The sequence below is a fragment of the Tachyglossus aculeatus genome, chromosome 3 (assembly GCF_015852505.1).
Source record: "Tachyglossus aculeatus isolate mTacAcu1 chromosome 3, mTacAcu1.pri, whole genome shotgun sequence".
Classification (NCBI taxonomy): domain Eukaryota; kingdom Metazoa; phylum Chordata; class Mammalia; order Monotremata; family Tachyglossidae; genus Tachyglossus; species Tachyglossus aculeatus.
Genome location: NC_052068.1, coordinates 64192970 through 64209952, shown reverse-complemented (window position 1 = coordinate 64209952; position 16983 = coordinate 64192970). Strand labels below are relative to the sequence as shown.

At 50.5% G+C, this 16983-nt stretch overlaps 1 protein-coding gene across 1 annotated transcript in view; it reads right to left on the bottom strand.

The window, feature by feature from the left end:
• The window catches only part of ADAMTS14 (ADAM metallopeptidase with thrombospondin type 1 motif 14), a 64081-nt gene that overhangs the window by 23968 nt on the left and 23130 nt on the right, over nt 1-16983 (bottom strand). The window contains exon 5 of the mRNA XM_038743945.1: nt 1711-1794. Within this exon, the coding sequence (XP_038599873.1) occupies nt 1711-1794 (84 nt within the window). The remainder of the gene's footprint in view (nt 1-1710; nt 1795-16983) is intronic.

The window sequence follows — 16983 nt, the reverse complement described above, 5'->3', positions numbered from 1 at the left end:
GAGAAGTTAAGTGACTTGCCCGTGTCACACAGCAGACGTGGTCCCCCTTTTAGACTGTGAGCCCACTGTTGGGTAGGGACTGTCTCTATGTGATGCCAATTTGTACTTCCCAAGCGCTTAGTACAGTGCTCTGCACATAGTAAGCGCTCAATAAATACGATTGATTGATTGATTGATTGATTGGTGAAGTCGGCATTCGAACCATGACCTCTGACTCCAGAGCCTGGGCTCTTTCCACTGAGCCACGCTGCTTCTCTAGTAATCCCTACATTTAATCTGAAGGGACAGAGATGGATCAGGCGGGAACAAATGAGGGTCTGGAAGCCTGAGTCCAATCCTGGCTCTGCTTCTATAGTAGCAGGATAGTAAATCCCTGCTCCTATAGTAATCCCTACTCCTATGGTTAACCAGACCAGACCCGAGGGCTGGGTGTCCCCCCCGCCACCCAACACACACACACACACACACACACACACACACACACACACACACACACACACTCTCTCTCTCTCTCTCTCTCTCTCTCTCTCTCTCACACCAGCGCACGCCCCCCAGCCCTGCCCGGAGCCCTAGCTGCTGGGCTGGGGGCTAGCCCCATTCACACAGACACAGGAGCACTGTGTGGGGAGGGCAGGGTTGCCATTTGGCCCCTGCATATAGAGACAAAGCTGCCAGCCTTGGAATTTCAGTGAATTGCAGACCAGTGTGGGAAGTGTGCAAGGAGACTCTTTGTGGCCTTGGGGGCGGGTGACAGAAAAAACACTCCTGCTAATGGTTGGGGGGCAGGGGTTAGGGATGATGGCAGACTGAAACTACCCCTACATATATACTCACTGCTCAGATGAACAGAACAGTCATAGATTCTGTTTTTTCCTGCTGCTTTTGCCTATCCCCTATGGCAATGGTTTCAACAATCCAATCCACAAATGGCAGATAACAACAGTCAAAATGATAATAATAATAATAATAATACATTTGGACACTGTCATTTCCCAATATCCTTTCCTATTGATTATCTCATTTGGCCTCAAAACCTTAAGGGGGGCTGGTATAACTGCTCCCATCTTAACAGATGAGGAAATTGATGCCCAGAGAAGTGTTGCAAATTACTTACGGTCACCTAGCACTGTCAAAGACTGTGCCAAAACCAGAATATGGGGATTCTGACTTCTTTCTCTCTCTTTGCTAAGCAATGCTGCTTCTACACAGTGTGACAACAATCAAGCACTTGGGATGGTCAGAGTTGTGGACCAATGATTCAGAAATTGTCTTCTCTCTAGTCCCCTTGACTCCTGTTTCCCAAGATCCTAAAAATAACCGTGACACCTCCACCCCCTCCTCACCGAGGACTGAGGGAGGCCAGCTTCCCTCTTTATTGAAATAAGCTCTTGTCACAGTGCTCTGTGCACGAGTGCTCATTATACACAATTGATGATTGATTGAAAATGTTACTTGCTCTTAGCCTCATTTCTTTCAGGCTCATTCTAATGGATTTCAGGGCTGGGCCCGGAAGACCTGAGTTCACTCCTCCAGCTGGCTGAGTGGTTCAGCCCGGGGTTCACCCTGGTTCAGTCCGGGGACAAATGGACTGGGAGGATTTTCACTGATAGAGGAGAGTCCTCCCCCTCCCTTCACCCAGACCTTTCTTCGGTTCAGCCCAGGGCTCCCCTCCCCAGGGTCCCTTGTGCCCTCCTGGATGCTGGACTGTACCTGTCTGTAGCCCACCATGATCATCCGGACTAGCGCGATGTTGATGTGAACTCCCAGGGACTCATCATGATAAATCTCATCCACCTGGCCGGGTGAGATGGAGAGGCAGAGACAGAAACGGAGAAAGAAAGAGACAATGCACATTAAAGAGAAGTAATATAATGACGTAAAGCATTGAGTGCCTGTGGCTGCAACCATCTCTTGCTGAGAACCAAACCTCAAGACTGTATGCTCATTGTGGGCAGGGAATGTGCCCCTTTAATGTTATATTGTACTCTCCCCAGCACTTATAGTGCTTTGTGTAAGCGTTCAATAAATACATATAAATAAATAAATAAGTTGAATGAATGAATGAAAACGGCACCAGCAGTAACCTAAGCAGCTCCCAAGCTTCTCTTGGCCCAATCCAGACATACTGATAATAATAATAATGATAATTGTGGAATTTGTTAAGCACTTACTTTGTGCCAGGCACTGTACTAAGTGCTGGGATAGATACAAGCAAATCCAGTTTGAACACAGTCCCTGTCCCACATGACAGTCTTAATCTGCATTTTACAGATAAGGTAACTGAGGCCCAGAGAAGTGAAGTGAGTTGCCCAAGGTCACACAGCAGACAAGCAGTGGAGACGGGATTAAAACCCAGGTCCTGCAGACTCCCAGGCCTGTGCTCATTTCACTAGGCCATGCTGCTTCTAAGGCAGCTGTTCTCCCACCTGCAATCCCTCAGGTTCTGTGATGGGCCCCACTCAGCAGCCCTGCTCTGTGGTCCTGCTGGGCCAGGGCTTCAGAAACCCCCCAGGCCCCTGGGACCAGACCTGCTGTTCTCTCTATATTAAAATGCCCCCCTCCCTATCTCCCCCAGAAGCCACCCACCCTCTCGGCACCCTTGGCTGGCACAAGAGGTATAATAATAATAGTGATGACATTTATTAAGCACTTACTATGTGCAAAGCACTGTTCTAAGCACTGGGTGGGGGGTTACAAGATGATCAGGTTGTCCCACGGGGGGCTCACAGTCTTAATCCCCATTTTACAGATGAGGTAACTGAGGCACAGAGAAGTTAAGTGACTTACCCAAAGTCACACAGCTGACAAGTGGCGGAGTCGGGATTTGAACCCATGACCTCTGACTCCAAAGCCCGTGATCTTTCCACTGAGCCACGCTGCTTCTCAGGTATGGTACCTATCCCCACCAATCCCTTTGGAGGACAGTAGGAAGGGCCCTGGACTTCCTTTTCCAAATGATCTGAGCCACAACTCATATAATAATGATGGTACTTGTTAAGCACTTACTATATTCCAGGCACTGTACTAAGCGCTGGGGTGGATACAAGCAAATCAAGTTGGGCACAGTCCCTGTCCCAGGTCTCAATCCCCATTTTACAGAAGAGGTAACTGAGGCACAGAAAAGTGAAGTGACTTGCCCAAGGTTGTCCAGCACACAAGTGGTGGAGCCGGGATTAGAACTCATGACCTTCTGACTCTCAGGCCCGTGCTGGATCCACTATGCCAGGCTGTCTGCAAACCCTTCTCCAGGTAAAGTGGCACAATGGGCAAGCTTCCAGCACGAGCCTGGGACATAGCATCCGTGGGCCAACAAGCTCACGAGCCCACAAAAGATGACAACCTTCCCCACTCACAGACAAGTTCCCACTCGCTGGATTGGTCTGGGGCTGGCCGACAGCACCACCAACTTCTCAGCCTGGGCTGTTGCTGCTGTCATTAGGGGTAGCCAGGAGGAACTCAACACCATTCACCAAACCTGCACAAACAGGCAGAAAGAGGGCATCTCCACCACCTTACCTGCCACCCCCAAACCCTCCATAATAGCAGGTGCCCACCAGGCCAGATTTTTCTCTGGCAGGTGAAGGGATGACCAAGGAAGCCTGGGCCTTGTTCTCTGCTCTCCCACAAATAGTGACATGGAAAATCCTCTCAGGAGCCTCCAGCAGGGCACCCCAAAGTTTGTCAGAAAAAGAGTGTCTATGCGGGGGGCAATGCCCTTGCATTTGGATTTGCTCGCTTTATTCACCATTCTCTCAGCCCCACAGCACTTGTGTACATAGCCAAAATTTATTTATTTATATTAATATCTGTCTCCCCTCTAGACTGTAATATCATTGTGGACAGAGAACATTTCTACCAACTCTGTTTTACTGTACTCTCCCAAGCACTTAATACAAAACTCTGCACCCAGTAAATGCTCAGTAAACACAACTGATTGATTGAACGTGCAAGAAAGTCTCCCCTCCCTGAAGTCATTCCAGGACATGCTTCCAGGCTGCCCGAGGAGTCCAGAAAGAACAGAATCCAGATTCCCAAGCCTCGCTGCTCGTGGGCTGAAAGGCCGGGCCCCGCCGGCTTTGCCTAACCAGAAACAGACTTTGCCCGATGCTCCTACAGCTCTGCAGTGACACTCCTCCAGGCCCCACAGGAGACCACTGCCCAGCCCTCGTCTGGGCTGCGGGAGACTTTACTCGGCCCTGGAAAGCCATTCTTCTTGGAAAAAAAAAAAAGAGTACTGCCAGCAATTTCTAGGCAAGGAAGGGGAGGCTTGTCATCAAGACGTTCCCTGCAGGAGGCCCCCAGGATAAGCCTGGAGAGAAACCTCAGACTACCAACACCAGCTCAGAGATTATTAGCCAGAGGTTGCAAGACAATTCCTAATGTAGGCATGCAAACAGGCACTGACCTGTAAATACTGCTTGGTGAGGGTCCTGACAGGTGAGACTTGCCCCTTTCTCTTCTCCCTCCCAATCAATCAATCAGTCGTATTTATCGAACGCTTACTGTGTGCAGAGCACTGTACTAAGCACTTGGGAAGTACAAGTCGGCAACACATAGAGACAGTCCGTACCCAACAGCGGGCTCACAGTCTAGAAGTCACAGTCCCAATCCCATGCTGCAGGGGGAAAGGACACAGTGTGGTGTTGGGTTAATTGCGGATTGGGATCGCTCTCCTCTGAATCTGGGCTAGTTTAGCCTTCACCAGGAGACCATCTGGAAGCCGCTTAGGAGGAGCCTGGAATTCCTGGGGAAAGATAGGCCAAAATCAGCTTCCATTCCCCTCCCTTCTTGCTCTGGAGACCCAGAAATTTTTCTGTCCAAGCCACCCCACTCCACCTGGCTTGAGCCAGAGGGGCTCCCCAGCCAACCTGCATGCCTGGAGAAGCGTAATAAAAATAGTGGTATTTGTTAAGCACTTACTATGTGCCAGGAACTGTACCAAGTACTGGGATAGATATAAGATTATTAGGTTAGACACATCCCTGTCCCACATGAGGCTCACGGTCTTAATCCCCATTTACAGATGAGGAAACTGAGGCATAGAGAAGTGATTTGCCCAAGGTCATTCAGCACGGACAAGTGGCAGAGCCAGGATTAGAACTCAGGTCCTCTGACTCACAGGGCCATGCTCTTTCCACTAGGCCACATTGCTTCTCGTTAATAATAATAATAATGGTATTTGTTAAGCACTTTCCATGTGCCAAACACTGTTCTAAGCGCTGGGATAGATACAAGGTAATCGGGTTGGACATGTCCCATGTGGAACTCATAATGTTGATTCCCATTTTACAGATGAGGTAACTGAGGCACAAAGAAGTTAAGTGAATTGTTCAAGGTCACATAGCAAACAAGTGGCTGAGCCGGGATTAGAACCCAGATCCCCTGACATCCAGACCTATGGTCTTTCCACTAGGCCACAGTGCTTCTCGTTCTAGCATTTGGCCCAAGCAAGGTGGAGCAAGACAGTCTCCAGGTCCAACCTGCAGGAATTCCATGCTTCAGGTTCTCCCTCCCTACCTGGCTCCCTCTTGGAAAGGGAAGGGAGGGTGGTTCTGGGAGGCTGTGGAGAGGACCCGCCTTGGCTGGGCTCCTTTTCTCTCCGGGGCAGGAACAGCCCAGGGCTGATGAGACAGCAGAGGCCACATTTAAAGGAAAAACTCCTCTGGCTCACTAAACAACTCTGCATTTGCCAGAACAATAATGTGGTTATTACCCATCTGAGCTTCTGCAGGGTGTCCCGGGATCTTGGGATTCCAGCTGGACAGGCAACAAAGTTGGATGGGTGGAAAGTGGTCCAGAGCAGGGCATGTCTGATGAGTCCCAGCAGCTCGGCCTTCCCTTGCCACCTCTCTCTCTATCTATCTATCTATCTAGATATATATAGATACATATAGATATATAGATATCTATATATATCTATGGATATATATATATATATTTCGAGAGAGAGAGGGAGAGAGAGAGAGAAAGAGAGAGAGAGAGAGAGAGAGAGAGAGAGAGAGAGAGAGAGAGAGAGAGAGAGAGAGAGAGAGAGAGAGAGAAATATATCCCCAGACAAAGTAGCTTGCTCCTGTGAGCCTGGTGGAGCAAATGGTAGCAGAGAAAAGCACTAAACCTGTAAGGCTGGCAGAGATGGTGGATGTTGCCAATCTGGGAGCAAGGGAAACCAGCAGCCTAGAAGGGAGGTAGCAGGGCATTTTGAGAGGACTGCAGCAAAGCTCCTGGACTGACCCGTGGTCCTTCCCCAATTGCTTGATTGATGATATTTCTTGAACACTTACTGTGTGTAGAGCACTGTACTCAGGGCCTTAGGAGAGTGCAACACAGTTGGAAGACACACTCCCTGCCTGCAAGAAGCTTGCCGCCTAAATGGGGAGGCAGACCATAAAACCAGTTATAGGTGGAAGAAGCAACTAAGTACAAGGGTATGTCCATAAGCACTAGGGTATTGGCAGGGGAGGTAGGGGTGCAGGTAGCATCTGGTCTAATGCCCCTGATCTCCATCCTTCCCCAAAGGCAGGCACAGGACATGGGGGCTAGGCAGGAAGGGTTCCCAGTGGTCCCTGCTAGGCAGAGTCCATCCTTCTGTCACTATAGTCAGTAAGTCAGTCATATTTGTTGAGCGCTAATTGTGTGCAGAGTACTGTACTAAGTGTGTACTGACCTTGCCCTCGAAAGGCGGGCAGAGGTGGGGCTCCCCTTCTTCTCACCTCATACAGCCAGAGAAAGCAAATCCCAACAATGTGAAGTGATATCTGGCAAAGCCCACAAGGCCCTGACTTTAGTCCACCGGTCTCCAGGTCCCAAGCCCGGCCTGAAAATCAGCCTGAAATGGCCATTCAACACGAACTGGAAAACCCTGGAGAAAAGGAGACTGGAGGCAGAGGCAAGAGATGGGCAAGGATGGATTACACGGTAGTGGGAAACCAGAGTGAGGACGAAACAGGCAGGAGGAAAGGAAAAGGCGTGAACTGTCCCAGGCTTGGCGGAAGGATGGACCGAGCGGCAGGCTGAGAGACTGGCCTCTTGCCCCGTTAAGGGACTTCCATCAGCTGGGCCCCAAGCCTGCCCCTGGAAAGGCAGATGGGTAGAACCTCAAAGCTGGGGTGGCCTAACTGCTCCTTCCCTTTCCTCCTCTCCCCTTCTCTCCCAGAAACTATCCACCTGGCCCAGGTCTATTGGGACGACCCTCAGGGGTACTCTCTACTGGACCGTGGTCTGGGGCCAAAAGCAATGAGATGCTGGCCGCGGAGGTGAGAGACCAGTTCAAGTTTCTGAGGAGGACTCGGGCTGCAGGGAGAGGGACAGAAGAGAGCCAGGACAGTCCACAAGGGAAAGCAGCTCGTTCTGCCAGTAGCACTTTCCAATTCCCTCTCAACTGGGAAAGCCCTTTCTCCGCCCCCAACAACTCCTGCAGGATTAATCCCTCACCACCGGCTGCCTGCCTGACTTGAACTTGGCTCTAAGTTAAGGAGGACCAGGAGGAGGGGGCAGAGGGGAAGGGGAGGAGGATGAGAAGGAGGTGGAGGTGGAGGAAGAGGAGGAGGAGGAAGAAGAGGAGGGGGAGGAGGAAGAAGCAGAGGGGGAGGAGGAAAAAGGAGGAGGAGGTGAGGAATTATTTTTCCCCTAGCCTCCTCTGACGTTCCTTCCCCCTAATCAATGGCAAGGATTGAGTTATTACCCAGCCCGCCTCCTGCTGCTGTGCCACTGTTTGGTGGCCCAGACTCCAGGTCGCCAAAGTAGAACAGCAGAGCTGTTGATGGAAGCTTTTCAGAACCTTTGCATTCATTCATTCAATCGTATTTATTGAGCACTTACTGTGTGCAGAGCACTGTACTAGGGGTGAAACAGTGTGGTCTAGTGAATAGAGTATGGGCCTGAGAGTCAGAAAGAGCTGGGTTCTAATCCCAGATCTGCCACTTGCCTGCTGTGTGACCTTGGGCAAGTCACTTCACTTCTCCGTGCCTCATTTGTCACATCTGTAAAATGAGGATTAAGGCTGTGAGCCCCAAGTCGGGCAGGGACTGTGTTCAACTCAGTTTGCTTGTATCCACCCCAGCGCTTAGTACAATGTCTGGTACACAGTAAGCAATTAACAAATACAATTATTATTATTGTTATTAGGGGTTCATGTGACAATGGTCTTCCAGATTGAGGGCCTCACAAGCTGGCCAGGCTGCTGCCACCTCCTCTAGACCCTGGCCTGGGAAGTCCAAGCCATCCCTGGGCAGGTAGGGCTCACTGAGGCAGTGCCCAACTGCCCAGGCTGAGACCACCTGCCTCCCGCCATGTCCTGGCCCAGTCCACTGGGCTTCCAGCCCAGAAAGATGTTTCCTTCCCTGGGAGATGCCCACTGGTCAGTGAGTGTGGGTGTCCCCACTCCCCAGGCCCCCAGCAGACCACAAGAGATTGATCTACTGAGCTGCGGGGCTCAGACATCCACTGCAGAATTGGCATGATGGCAGTGGTGCTAACCTGACTCTCATTCAAAGACCTTCTCTTCAGCAATTCATGTTTATCAACTGGGATGAAAAATCTTCATTTTTACTATTAAACAATAGATCTGTAATTTATTCTAGTGTCTGTTTCCCTCACTTGATTGTAAACTCCTTGAAGGCAGGACTCATGTGTACCCATTCTATTGTACTGTAGTCTCCCAAGCACTTAGTATACTGCTCTGCTCATAGTAAGTGCTAAGAAAATACCATTGATTGCCTGATTGACTGGATCCATGGTTAATTTTTTTTATATCATCTATGAGTTTTAATGAGCCTCTCCTGAAGAAGGCTTGGTCTGTAAGCAGGTGGCTTTAATGAACACATCCTATCCCCACTGCACTACCCAATAATAATGAGGGCATTCGTTAAGTGCTTACTATGTGCCAGGCAATATACTAAGCTCCGGGGTGATTGCACACAAATTGAGTTGGACAGTTCTGTCCCACATGGGGCTCACAGTCTCAATCCCCATTTTATAGGTGAGGTAACTGAGGTCTAGAGAAGTGAAGTGACTTGTCCAAGGTCACACAGCAGACAAGTGGTGGAGCTGGGATTACAACCCATGCTCTATCTACTATGCATAGCTGCATCTCTTAAATGTGGTGGCCCTCAGTGCATTAGACTTCAAGCTTCTTGAGGGCAGGCACACCTGGCCCTCTTGACTTCCCCCACCCTAGGTGTCATGCCCTGCACCCATAGGGGTGAGGGGCTGTACCAGGAGTTGGTGGTCCTTCTCTTTCAGAGAGGGCTGGTGAGGCTCCCCTGCCCCTCACAAATGCAGCTGCAGTTGGGACAGGGAAGGAAAATAGGGAAGGAAGGGAGAAGCAGAGAGAGACCGGACCCCCAAGCAGCCTCTGTTCCACTGCCAGGAACCACAACGGCTTTGCCTGCCTGCCCCTGTGTCGGATCGGTTTTCCAGCTGGCTGCCAGGGCCGAACCAGGGATTCATCTTCCTGATGACTCCAAGTCAGGCCCATTGCATCAAAAGAGCCCACGCTCTGCCTGTTCACCCAAATGCTGCCCTGCAAGATTGCCACCCTACTAGTCTCGATTCCCAAACTAACCTGGCCGCCAGCCTCCCCTTGTTTTCCATCATCCTTCGGGCAGAATTGTTAGCAAGGGTTACTTTTTTCTGTTTTTTTTAATGGTATTTGTTAAGCACTTACCATGTAACATGCACTGTTCTAAGCACTAGGGTAGATACAAGGTAATCAGTTTGTCCCACGTGGAGCACAGTCTTCATCCCCATTTTACAGATGAGATAACTGAGGCACAGAGAAGTTAACTGACTTGCCCAAAGTCACACGGCAGGCAAGAGGTGGAGACGGGATTAGAACCCACGACCTCTGACTCCCAAGCCTGGGTTCTTTCCACTGAGCCACGCTGCTTCTCACTTGTGTGCAGATGGGCACCTCTGATCTGGACAGCACTCATTTCCCACTTTAAACCCGGTGAATAGGTCAATGAGGGCCCGTGTTCATGCCTGGGAACCAGGGATCACATTTGGGGATTCCTTCTTCTATGGGATTCTGGCTAGGGCAATTCTCACGCCGGGAAGGACAATTTAATGACTCTGCCAGGCCAGGCCAGCAGCCTTATAGGAAGTTGGCTTCCCAGGGGCCCACTCCGAAGAAGGCTGGAAGGTCCTGGCCTGAAAGTAACTCTGACAGCAGCCTGTCTTCTGGGCCCTGGGGAGGGAGAGCTCCCAGAAGGTCAAGGGCAAATGTTGTTCACTTCCACCCAAGGAGCTCCCGCTTGAACTGGTGCCAGAGCAGAAAGCTGAATCTCTGTCAGCATGAAAGCCTTTTCTGTGGCTCTGCCATCCTCCATTCTCTGAGGTCCTTACATTGAACGTCTGCCACACGCTGAACTGCCAACGGACAATCACTCTCCCCCTCTTCAAAACCTTACTGAAGGCCCATCTCCTCCAGCAGGCCTTCCTAGACTAAGCCCCACTTTTCCTCATCTCCCACTCCCTTCTGCATTGCCCTGACTTGATCCCTTTGCTCTTCCCACCCTCCCGGCCCCACAGCACTTATGCGTATACCTGTAATTTTATTTATTTATACTAATGTCTGTTTACTTATATTGGTCTCCCCTCCTCTAGACTATGAGCTCGTTGGTGGCAAGGATTGTCTGTCTTTATTGCTGTATTGTACTTTCCAAAGCACTTATTACAGTGCTCTGCACACAGTAAGTGCTCAATAAATATGTCCGACGATTTTGAACCTGTCTACATATTTTGTTGTCTGTCTCCCCATTCTAGACTGTGAGCCTGTTGTTGGGCAGGGACCGTTTCTATATGTTCCCGACTTGTACTTCCCAAGCACTTAGTCCAGTGCTCTGCACACAATAAGCACCCAATGAATATGATGAATGAATGAATGAATGAATGAATGAATGAATGAATGAATCACTCGGCACCAACCTGGGGCCAGACAACTCTGATACGGACCAGGTCCAGGGGCCTCCATCTCCCTACAGGTTATGAGATTCTTCTACATCTACCCTTCTCCCTGCTACCCCTCCCCTTTAGCTTTCATAGCCCCAGCCCTGAAGAGGTTTAACTATTTTCCTAAACGGTAAAGTCTGTGCTAAAGACACCCTCCAAATCTCCAAATGGGGCTTCTGCAGGTTCTACCTTCCTGCAAACTTTCAAACGCCAATCAGTTCAGTGGATGGGTGGGCTGGAAGTCACACTCACCCTCCTAAGGCCGAGGCCAGAGCCAGGCATGGGTTTCTATGGAAACCCCAAATGAGGTCCTCCAGGCCTAGGGGAGAGATAGAGGCGAGCAGGGAACTGGAAGGGAAATGGAGGATAACTCCCCACACATGCATGGCTCAGTGGAAAGAGCCCAGGCTTGGGAGTCAGAGGTTATGGGTTCTAATCCCAGCTCCGCTACTTGTCAGCTGTGTGACTTAGGGCAAATCACTTAATTTCTCTGGGCCTCAGTTACCTCATCTGTAAAATGGGGATGAAGACTGTGAGCCCCACATGGGACAACCTGATCACCTTGTATCCTCCCCAGTGCTTAGAACAGTGCTTTGCACATAATAAGCGCTTAACAAATGCCATTATTATTACTATTACTATTCTGGCCAGTAGGCTGGCCCAGCTCTATGTTGAGGAAACAAAATCTGGAAGCATTCCTAGCCAGGATTGGGCCCTATTAATGACCTCAGTGAAAGGGACCCTTTGTCCCCCTGCTCCCTCTTGCCTTCCGCTTCCTCCCTTCTCTCAAAAATACTACCTCCACGGCTGAATCCGTGGTGCCTTGGGGCTCTCCTTAGGCAGAGGAGGGGAGCACATGGAGTCTTGTTTCCCAAGGGACAAGCTGCTGCTGACACTTCACAAACCAGCCACTCGCTCAAGGGCAGAGACCATAACAGTGTTGGCAACAGGCAGCAGCAGCAGGGACACTGCAATAAGCCAAGACTGGGACAAACTCCGTCATCACTTTTGATGACGAGGGTGGCATTGATGATGATGATGATGCCGACAGTCACTGTCACTGTCTCTGGTATTTTCTAGCTCCTTGCCAGCAAGCTGCTCCAGGAGTCCATGAGCTGCCACCCCAACCTGGGCCCAGGCCTCCCCAGAGCAGAGGAGATGAGGAAGAATGGTGTCTGGCTCAGGGTTGCACAATGGGCAAGAGTCTGAGTCTCATGTGGGCTTTGTGGATGCACGGGAACTTAACAAGGTCCCAGAAATCAACTCCAGAGGTAGCAGAATGGAAACTTAGGTCACCCATCTCCTAGCTGAGTCCATTTCCTAGAAGGTACTGCTGCTCAACAGGGGGTGCTGGGATCAATTAAGAGGCTGGGTTCCCTTGCCATTCCCAGCCCCAGTCTCACTGGCCCATGTTCTTTCATCCTGACAGACCCATCACCTCCCTTCTCATGTCCAGCCATGTGCCAGCCACACCCTGTTCACTGGGGGAGTGGACAGAGACCCTTCTGCTCCACTCAACTCCCTCCATGAACTGTCCTGAACCCCCTTAGAGGGACTGGAGATGCACAGTTTAGTGGAACAAGCCCCCTTCTCCTGGTTATCCCCACTATTACCTTTCTGGGCAAATTTCCAATGTAGTGATCCAAGGAGAATGGGGCTAAGCTGAGAGAGGAGATGAGCAGGAGAAGGAAAAACAGAGATGGAGGAGAAGGGGGAGGAGATGGGGGAGAAGAAGGGGGGAAAGAGGAGGAGGACAATGAGGAGGAGGATGAGAAAGAAAAGGAGGAGGAGGAAGAGGAGAAGGAGGGGGAGGGGGAGGAGGAGGAGGAGAAGGAGGGGGAGGAGGGGGAGGAGGGGGAGGAGAAGGAGGAGAAGGAGGAGAAGGAGAAAGAGGGGAAAGAGAAGGAGGAGGGAGAGGGAGGAGGAGGGGGAAAGGAGGTAGAGGAGGAAAAAGAGAAAGAGGAGAAAGGAAAAGGAGATGGAGGAGGAAGAAGAGGAAGAAGAGGAGGAAAAGGAGTAGGAGATGGAGGAGCAGGAAGAGGAGGAGGGGCCTTGGCAGGTGGTGGCAGACCCCAGGGTAGTTCCTGTTCACCAGCTGCTGCCTCATTGGGCTAAAAGCTCCCTTAGGGCAGGGATTAGATCTAATTGCATTCTCAAAGGAGAACTTGGGGCTTCCTCTGAAGAAGCAGTGTGGTCTACTTGGAAAGAGCACATGCCTGGGAGTCAGAGGACCCGGGTCCAAATCCTAGTTTCTCCACTTTTCTGCTGTGTAAGCTTAGGCAAGTCACTTCACTTCTCTGTGCCTCAGTTCCCTCATCTGTAAAATGGGGATTAAGGCTGGGAGCCCCAATGTGAGACAGGGACTGTGTCCAACCTGATTATCTTGTATCTACCCCAATGCATAGTACAGTGCCTGGCAAAAAGGCAACATATAACAAATGCCATTAGATAAACAAAAACAAAAGCCTGAAGAACAGTGAACAAGAGGAAAGTGCTGGAGGAGATGGAAAGGGTCAGAACTGAGCAGGGTGGAGGATGGGCATCAGAAAAGCTCTCAAATCAATCAATCAATCGTATTTATTGAGCGCTTACTGTGTGCAGAGCACTGTACTAAGCGCTTGAAGCACTCTCAAATCAGGCTCTCCACATCATGCAGAAGCAAAGAGGGAAGGCCTGGCTCTTTCAATTGTAGGAAAGCCCTTGGGATGGATACACTGTCCCTGGCTTCCCCTCCTGGACAAAAGGAAGAGGTGAGCAACATGTCTCTTCTCTCTGTCCCAGCCCTGGAGGGTTCCTGTGGGCCAGCCCCCAGCTCCAGAGACCTCTGTCCTGGCCAAATGTAGCCTAACTGGTTCAGAGTAAGAAGAAATCAGAGTCAGAGTCACTCTGACTCCACCACTTGTCAGCTGTGTGACTTTGGGCAAGTCACTTAACTTCTCTGCGCCTCAGTTACCTCATCTGTAAAATGGGGATTAAGACTGTGAGCCCCCCATGGGACAACCTGATCACCTTGTATCCTCCCCAGCGCTTAGAACAGTGCTTTGCACATAGTAAGCGCTTAATAAATTCCATTATTATTAAGAAATGGGGCCAAGGGAGTGGAACCCCTGGGATTTTTCCATACTAGCTCACCTACCAGAGCAGGAGGGGTGGGTCCTGGGCCAGAGGTCTGGGCTGCTGACTCCCCTGACCTCTCCTCAACCCCTCCCCTTCCCCAGATCCCAGCCCCCTCCCACTCAACTCCAACCATCCTGCTCAGAGCTCCGGGCCACGGGCCCTGGCTGGAAACTCAGCCTGCGGAAGAACAGAAGCTATCTGCACCTGCTGGACTGCAAACCCCGGGCAAGTCACTTAACTTCTCTGTGCCTCAGTTCCCTCACCTGTAAAATGGGGATTAAGACTGTGAGCCCCCCGTGGAACAACCTGAGCACCTTGTAACCTCCCCAGCGCTTAGAACAGTGCTTTGCACATAGTAAGCCCTTAATAAATGCCATTATTATTATTATTATTATGGAGGACAGAAGGAAATGTCTACTCTATAGTACTCACCTAAGTGCTTAATACAGTGTACAGCACACAGTATGTGATCAATAAGTACTATGGAGAGTTTTATTGCATCCTTCTCTGCCCTCTTGAGAGAAGAGGGCTCAGTGGGCCTGAGCTCTCTGAGGTATTTCTGTTTGTCAAAGTTGCTTGCTGGAGGGTTTTCCCCATGGATTTCTCCTCGAGTTCAGCGGCTTGAGGACAAAGTAGCCCACTAGAAACTTCCTTTTTATAATAAATCCTCAGGAAGCCACCCCCTACCCTCCCCCAAGCTGGCGGCCATTACTTGCTATGGTGGAGAATGGGTCCTGCCCTAGGGATGGGTGGTGGAGCACTGAACCCCAAGGCTGCCCAGACCAGAGAATGAGATAGCAAGAGGGCTGGAATCCACTTGGCTTGTATAAAGGAACAGGCCTCTTCTTCTCCTCCCCCTCCTCTCAGCTCCCTGAGCAAAACCCAAGAGAGAGGCAGCTGGGGTGGGCGGAGCAGCCAGTCCACTCTCGCTGCCTGACTTGGACTCCTTAAAGACTGGGCTGGGAGCGTCTCCTCTCGACCACCCATTGGGTGATTGCCCATCTCCCCTCTGTCCCCTCCTCCTCTCCTGCCACCTCTGCTACTTTGGTCTTCCCCGCCAAGCTGCCTCGGACCAGGGCCCACTGCCTGGGGAATGTGTGGTCCACTCCAAACCGCAGGCGGCGGCACAGATGGAAGCGTGGCCCCTGCCGGGATCCCGGCTTTCCCCGCCGGGCTCAGAGCTCGCGCTCCAGCCTGGCTGGGTCCAAACTGCCAGATCATTAAGTCCCTTTGTTTCCCCTCCTCTCCTTTGCTCTCCCGCCGGCTTCCGGGCCAGGCCCCAGCCACCGGACCCAGCCTTGAGCTAATGGGATTACTGTCTAGTTGTGTGGTCCTCAGTGGTGGGGTTGTGATTTACAGCTGCAGGGAAGGGGGTGGGTCCAGCTCTCTTGCCCTCCAGTGGACTCCTCTTAGGGGAGGCCCATACGGGGGCTGCTCTGTCCAAGGGTCTTCCAGGCCAGGAGGTCTTGGCTCTCAAGATAGGCCACATGTGGCTGTGCTGTTTCAAGCATTACCAGAATGATAGCATTGTCACAGAGACTGCTAGCTGCCAGTGGTTTTTTTTAATGGTATTTGTTAAGTGCTTTAGAGATCCAAACATATCCCTTGTGCCTTTTTAATCATAATAACAATAATGGAGGTATTGGTTAAACACTTCTTATGGCATTTGTTAAGCATTCACTATATGCTAGGCACTGTATTAAGCCCTGGACATGATACAAGATAACCAGGCTCACCATCTTAATCCCCATTTTACATACTCGGGAACTGACGTACAGAGAAGTGAAGTGACTTGCCCAAGGTCACACAGCAGACAAGTGGCAGAGTTGGATTTAGAACCCATGTCCTTCTGACTCTCAGACCTGTGCTCTATCTACTAGGCCACGCTGCTTCCCTTACTAAGTGCCAAGCACTCCAGTAAGCTCTGGAGTAGAGATCAATCAATCGATAGTATTGATATCTCACTGTGTGCTGAGCACTTTATGGACAGCTTGCTAGAGTAAAATACAATAGATCCCTGCCCACAAGGATCTTACAGTCTATGGGGTGGACGAGGTGGACGTTACAAAACTTGCAGCTACGTACATAATCAATCAATGATATTTATTGAGTGCTTATTGAGTGCAGAGCACTGTACTAAGTGGTCGGGAGAGTACGATACAAGAAAGTTGGTAAATACGTTCCCTGACCACAACAGTAAGTGCTGTGGGGCTGAGGGTGAGGTGAATAAGCATTTTACAGGTTACAAATCCTAGTGCTAGGACGACACAGAAGATAGAAAGAGATTAGGGTGTAGACGGGGAATGCCTCTTGGAGGAAATGTGATTTTAATAAGGCTTTTAAGGTGGGAAGAATGGTGGTCTGTCATATATGAGAAGCAGCATGGCTCAGTGGAAAGAGCATGGGCTTTGGAGTCAGAAGTCATGGGTTCAAATCCCAGCTCCGCCAACTGTCAGCTGTGTGACTTTGGGCAAGTCGCTGAACATCCCTGTGCCTCAGTTCCCTCATCTGTAAAATGGGGATTAAGACTGTGAGCCCCCCATGGGACAACCTGATCACCTTGTAATCTCCCCAGCGCTTAGAACAGTGCTTTGAACATAGTAAGTGCTTAATAAATGCCATTATTATTATTATTATTATTATTATTATTATTATTATTATTATATGAAGGGGGAGGGAGTTCCAGGCCAGAGTTAAAATGCAGGCGAGGGGTCGGCGGTGAGACAGATGAGACTGAGACACAGTGAGTAGGTTGCTGTTCCAGGAGTCAAGTGGGAGGGACAGGTTCTAGCAGGAAAAGGCAATCAAACCCCAAGAGAGACTCAAAGTCTAAGGGATAGTCACTGAGGCTGGGCTGAGGCAGAGAGCCAAGGAGAGGTCCTCTTGGGTCGGGGGGGACGGGAGGAATACAAGACT